At 44.1% G+C, this 6777-nt stretch overlaps 1 protein-coding gene across 2 annotated transcripts in view; it reads left to right on the forward strand.

Annotated features, from left to right (window-relative positions):
• Positions 1 to 6462: 6462 nt before the first annotated feature.
• LOC109377610 (HLA class I histocompatibility antigen, A-30 alpha chain-like) overlaps positions 6463 to 6777 on the forward strand; it is a 3491-nt gene continuing 3176 nt past the window's right edge. For both annotated transcript variants that reach the window (XM_019634016.1, XM_019634017.1), the window contains exon 1: positions 6463 to 6629. In XM_019634016.1, coding sequence (XP_019489561.1) covers positions 6566 to 6629 — 64 coding nt within the window. In that variant the 5' untranslated portion in view covers positions 6463 to 6565. The remainder of the gene's footprint in view (positions 6630 to 6777) is intronic.

Genomic DNA, 6777 nt, shown 5'->3' on the forward strand with positions numbered 1-6777 from the left:
CATCAGACTGGCGTCTCTGTCTGCTGGTTCTCCCAGGTTTTCTGGCTCCTTCTCCATAGTCTCTGACAGGTGTTTCTCCTGATAAAATACTGCTGAGTTTAATCCCATCTTGCGATCTGCTTCTTGGAGGACCCTTACTAACAAGATCATTTTCATCAGTATACCAACCACCTATTACTTATCCCATCTTATAAAACCTTTCTCTTCACCCAGCTTCTCTCACCAGCATCTCTCACCCCATTTCGCTTGTCCTTGTATTGTCTGTGTGAGGTAACAGACATTTATTGTTTTAAGCCACTAAATTTTGGGGTAGTTTGGTGCTCAGCAACAAATAACTAATAAAGCTCTCTTAAGTTTCTATTAGTCTCCATCCCTATTTCCTTACACTTTGAAAATGTTATCTGCACTCGCTGTTTCTAATTCCTCTCTGCCTGTTCACTCTTCTAATTTCTTTTTTTTTCTCCTCTTTCTTCCTTCTTTCCTTCCCTCCTTCCTTTACTCTCATTATCAAATATCTCACACATACAAAATAATACCATCTGGTTATACTAAAAGGAAGCATTATCTGGGTGTATATGTTAAAAGCATAATGACAGGTATACAGAATAAAAGGAAAGGAAAGGAAGTCATGAATAGTCTGGACAGAAAATGCCTGAGTGATTCTGCAACCAAGGACCTGACTTCCAACTCTTAATTCCTCTACTTACACTGAGTTTGGTTTATTTTGAGAACAGCCACATCAGCCACATGAAGTCTTAGCCACTCCTGGTGAAAGTTTAAACTGGCACAAGCACTTCAGAAATGAAATGCACATCATCTTATCTCCTGTGGTTAAAGCACACACCCCTGTACTCCAGCCGTCCCTCCTGACCCTCCTCTCCTGGGAATTTCTTGCCTTGTGCCCAGGAGACATGCACACTCATGCTCACAGCAAAAACTGGAATAATTATTTTATGCATTTACAGAAAAATAGAAATGTGGAGTAATCATAAAATGTAAGACTTCAGCAGTAAAAATGAGTGAAGGGCAGCCTCACACACGAGGGATAACTCGCCTACATAATGCTGAGTCTCAGAAGAGTCCATGCAGTACGAGTTCAATAGACAGGAAGTTCAAAAACAGGCAGAAGTAAGTAATATTTGGTTTGGGGATATATATATATATATATATATATATATATATATATATACACTTATTGTAAAATCTTCAGAGAATATTCAGGGAATAGTAAACACAAGAATCAAGATAGAGGTTACATCTGGGGAACAGGGTTGGGGAGGCTGCCACAGTAGCTTCTTCATAGGTCCTGTTTCTGACACCTATTTATTACTTGATCATAATTCCTAAACTGACATTTTTCAAACTGTGTCTTCTGAACCATTCCTGCTTAATTTTTAAATAAGGAAATAGAAAAGGAAATACTGGTTTATTGCAATGATTCTTAGAAAAACCTACTCACCTTGGAACAAAGCCACAACCAATTGTTATGAGTCATGTCAGAGAGAGGGCTGTGGTGTCACAGGAAACGGCATTGGCTAGAACTAGGTCATGTGATCACTGGCATCTCTATAGATTTCCTGGGATACAGGTCAATGTGATGTGCAAGGTAATTCTATCTGTGAAGGATTTGATGTATTACATTTAACCTCACATACAACTGAATTAACTACTTTTACCAAAGTGGAAATGCACATTATTGATCAATATAAGTTAAACTGGAAAACGCTATAAAGGGGAAAGAATTGATAGAATAGAGTGTGAATGAAGATACCACAGAGCTTCTTTAACCCAAATTTCAGCAGCACATATCAACAGTGCTTTTTAGAGTCACCTCGGTGTCCAAATCACTTCTACAAAATCTCATTCAAAAACACAGTGAAAGATGGGTCATTTATTCTAGGATGCCAACCAGAGAGCCAGTTTGGGCACACTCTGTCCCTAGACTGGAGTTAACCATCGCTGCCTGCTGCATCATATCAAAATTGTTGTCAGGATATATAGGCTAGGTGTATAGGCTGAGGCATGAGATTCACACTTTTCTTCCATTTTGAAAAGTGATTTTATTAGGCAAATAGTATTGGTTTTTTAAAGATTTTTTTATTGGGGAATTGGGGGAGAGGAACAGTGTTGGGGAATTGGGGAAGGGGAACAGCCAAGTTGTCCTTTTGTTCTTAAGTCTAGTTGTGGAGGATGTCACTTCATTGTCCCATGTTGGTATTATGATCATTGTGTTCTTCCTGATTGAGGAAGTCAGTCGCTGGCCATAGGATGGCTGCTCATGGCGGCTAACGGTAGACCACAGCAGCTCACTGCAGCCTTCATTGTCGCTGGCCACTCACGATAGCCCAGCTCCAAGTTGAGCTGTTGTTCACAATCTTAGCTGTAGAGGGCGCAGCTTACTGGCGCATGTGGGAATGGAACTGGCAGCCCTGTTGTTCAGAGCTCACACTCTTACCAATGAGCCACTTGGCTGGCCCCTAGGCAAATATTTTTGAAGATGATGTTAAGTAAGAAAATTGGCATTTTAGCCAATATGTTTGACATTCTTAATGAAGTAAATTTGAAAAATCTAAGGAAAAGCAAAGATAGTTATTGTAAAGGCATTATTGTTATGGTGCTGAGTCTTTAAACTATGTGATCTAGCTACTATATGTTCTCAACTTAGTTGCCAGTTATTGTAGGAAACATTGTTATAAAGGCATCTGCAATAAAAAATTACAAATATTGTATCTCCTTTCTCTGTCTCAAATTTTAATTGTTACATTCCAAAAATGAAATTTAAGGCATTAAGGAAAATAATAAAAGAAGCATTTCAATTATAAAATCCTGAAACAGGGGTGGCCAGTTAGCTCAGTTGGTTAGAGCATGGTGCTAGTAACACCAAAGTTGCTGGTTTCATTCCCACATGGGCCACTGTGGGCTGCGCCCTCAAACAACAGCAACTTGTCTGTTCCCCTTCCCCCAATTCCCCAGTGCTGTTCCCCTCCCCCAATTCCCCAATAAAACCTTTAAAAAAAAAGACACAAACAAAAAAACCCTAAAATCCTGAAACAATATTTAATTGAAATTTTTATTTTTATGTGTATGTATATTCTTTGACACTCCCCCTTTCCAGAGGTGGAGTAATTCCCTCTCTCTTGAACGTGGGCTGGACTTAATGACTCACTTCTCATCAGGCTGATGTAATGGTGTGACTCTGAGCCTGAGACCTAAAACTCACTGCAGCTTCTGTCTTGGTTTTTCTATCTCCTCTCTCTCTCTCTCTCTCTCTCTCTCTCTCTCTCTCTCTCTCTCTCTCTCTCTCTCTCTGTCTCTGTCTCTCTTCCCTATCACTTGATTTTAGGGATGAAGCTACCTAGACATTAGCCACCTTATGGCAAAGTCCACATGGCTAGAAACTTAGGCCTCCTAGGACCATCCAGGAAGGAAATGAGGCCCCTTCCAACAGCCCTATGAGTGTCATGTTTCATGGAGTCCTCCAGCCCCAGTCAAGCCTTCAGATGATATAGCCCTGGCTGACAACTTGACTGCAACCTTGAGAGGAGGCCCTGAGCCAGAAACACTCAGGAAAACCTCTCCTGGATTCCTGACCTTGGGAAACAGTGGAAGATAATACACATTTGTTGCTTTGAGCTGCTAAGTTTTGGGTAATTTGTTATGCTGCCACACATGAGTAATACAGTATCCAAAGAGAGAATGAATTATTGTACTTTTTCATTTGCTCTAAATTAAGTATAAATATTAAACATGTCATTTAGTTTTAAGATTCAAGAATTTCCATGGCTAATAGGATGCATTTTATTATTATTCACAGCAATCTATTTACTTGAACTTCATTTCCAACTGCAACCCAAAAAAACACACAGGGAAAAATAGGCCATCCTAGGGCCGGCCAAGTGATGCGATGGTTAAGAACTGGCTTGGGATGCCAGAGGGCCCTGGTTTGGATCCCATATATGAGGGCCAGTGACACTGCCCTCTATAGCTAAGATGCTGAACAACAGCTCAACCTGGAGCTGGGCTGCCATGAGTTGCTGGCGACTGTTAGGCTGCAGCCCCTGTGGCAGTGGGTTGCCATGGGCTACCGTATGTAGCCAGCAGCCAGCGTGAGCGGCCAAGCAGCCACAGTGAGTGGCCGTCCAGAAGCTGGCGAGTGATCTGCCTTGCCCGGGAAGAGCGCAATGATGGTGCCAACTTGGGCCAGTGAAGCCACGTCCTCCACAACTAGACTGAAGAACAAAACGACAGCAACTTGTCTGTTCCCCTTCCCCCAAACCCCAGCATTGTTCCCATCCCCCCAATTCCCCAGTAAAAAAAAAATCTTTAAAGAAAAAAAAAAGAATAGGCCATCCTAGGCTGATTCTATGATGTTCCCCAATAACCACCCTGGATAGTCACCTTCCCCCAGTTATTCAATCAAACATTAATATAGGTTCTGGGAAGGGATTCTGCAGAGGTAACTAAGGTCTCACATCAGCTGACCTTCAGACCTGGGGACTATCCATGGGATTATCCTAATCAGGTGAGTACTGACTGGGGTTTCTCTTTACCCCAAAGATTCCAAGTGAGAGGGATTCAATGTGAGGCATTTCTCCACTGGGGGCTTTGAAAATGAAAGGCCACATGGCAAAGACTGCTGGTGGACACTAGGTGTTGGGGGCATTCCTCCCAGGGCTCCTCGCTGATAGTTGTCAAGAAAACAGGAACATCAGACCTACAACTGGAAAAAACTGAATTCTGCTAACAGCTCCATGTAAGCTTGGAGGAAAATCTTGAGCTCAGGATGAGCACACAGCTTTGTGACACCCTGACCAGAGAACCCATCCACACTGAGCCTGGATTTCTGACTAAGGAATTGAGAGCAAATAAGTGGGTGTTATTTTGAGCCACTAAATTGTTGTAATTCGTTACGCAGCAATAGAAAACTAATACACAGGCTCAACTGTGCAACAAATAAGCATACAGCATTCTTTCCACTGGAATGAATTTATAAACTGATATACACACTAGTATGTAACAAAATATTTTCTAACTTTTTTTGTATTTTTCAGGTTATGGTTTTACATGCTATAAATTTTAATTCATTCATTCACTGAACAAATAATTTAATGCCCACTCTATCAGAAATGGCTTCAGATGCCTGGGATACTTTGACCTAAGTAGCCAAAATCTCTGTGCTCATGTGCCTGATATTCTAGAAGCTTCCCAGAGTGAGAGGGAGCCACTGGAGTGTTTTTCATGAAGAAATGACACACCCTGACTCACATTAGCAGGATCACTCACTGATCCCTGTGGGGAGAATAGTCCTTGGCTGGCAGGTGAGGGGTGGCACTCGTGCCACAATCAGGAGTGAGAGGGTGGTGGGGACTAAGAGGAGAAGTGGGCCTGAGGGGTGAGAGAGACAGAGAAGGGCTGGAGAAGCAGGGGGGAGGGAAAGGTGAAGAATTCTAAAGCAGTGGAACTCTCTGATTTAAATATGCTGTTTCATAGATCTTTAATAAATTACCTCTAGCCTAACAGGGTGTTATGTGGAGCTGCCTAAAAACTAATCCCCTTCTGATGCTAATCAGCTTAAGAATAATAATGTCTCCCAATAAAATATACACACTGCTTATATGTAAATTATTCATAAAAATGGCCATATAGGAAGACTGGTAAAGGGCATTTTAACTGCATTGAGCACCTGCAACTTTGACGTTGTACATGGTCCGGTTGGAAATACATAGAAACAAACTGCTTCCATGTGTTACTTTGTAATAAGGATGCAGGGACTCAACAAAGAAAGTCAGGGCTGCGGAATGAAGATCATTTTACAATAGAAACATCCAGAGTCACATGTGTACATCATTTTACAATAGAAACATCCAGAGTCACATGTGTACCGTCTGGGAAAGTAAGATTTAGGAGCTTTGAGAGTCTAACTTTAGTGCTATTTAGACACATTTCTGTACCAAGGAGCCCAAACCTCGATTTTACAGATTAGCTTACTGATGATCAGGGGTTTCCAAGATTGTCACCCACTGTAGATAATAAACAATGAGGAGACTGGGCTCTGTGAGAATCTCTAAGTGATGTTTTCAGGCACAGCTTATCCAGGATTAAAGAGAAAAGCCCTGTCCTTCCTCTAGTCCCAGGGCGAGCTCACTCTGGCACCAAGTTCCCTGGGGTGTCTTCTTCCAGAAGAGTCCAGGGGGAGAGGTAACGGGTGGGAGGCAGGGCGTCCATTTCAGGGAGAGGGATTCCTGGGAGAGAAGAGGAGGGAAAGGGGCTGAGCCCAGCCTGGTTTCCTCAGACAGCCCCTGGGCCAGGACTCAGGAGACAGCGTGACACAGGCTCGGTGCAGGAGGAGGGGTCAGGGCACAGTCCCAGGTCCTGAGGGCGGAGTCCCTGGCGGGAAGCTCAGTGTTGGGGAGTCCCCACCTCCCCGCGGTTTCACTTCCCCTTCTCACAACCTGCGTCGGATCCTTCTGTCTGGAAATTCATGACGCGGCCCCAGTTCTCACTCCGGTTATAAAGTCTCCACTGACCGGCCTGCACGCAGATCGTCCCCAGACCCCGGGACATCATGGGCCCCGGAACCCTCCTCCTGCTGCTCTCGGGGGCCCTGGGCCTGACGGGGACCCGGGCGGGTGAGTGCGGGGTCGGGAGGGAACGGCCTCCGCGGGGGGAAAGCGAGGGGACCTCCCGGTGGGGACGCAGGATCCCGGGGACGATGTGTCCCCACCTCCGCGGCCCCGTGTCCCGCCCACTCCTGTCGCCCCCTCGGGTCTCCCGCCC

Source organism: Hipposideros armiger, unplaced genomic scaffold, assembly GCF_001890085.2.
Source record: "Hipposideros armiger isolate ML-2016 unplaced genomic scaffold, ASM189008v1 scaffold_1478, whole genome shotgun sequence".
NCBI classification, from domain to species: domain Eukaryota; kingdom Metazoa; phylum Chordata; class Mammalia; order Chiroptera; family Hipposideridae; genus Hipposideros; species Hipposideros armiger.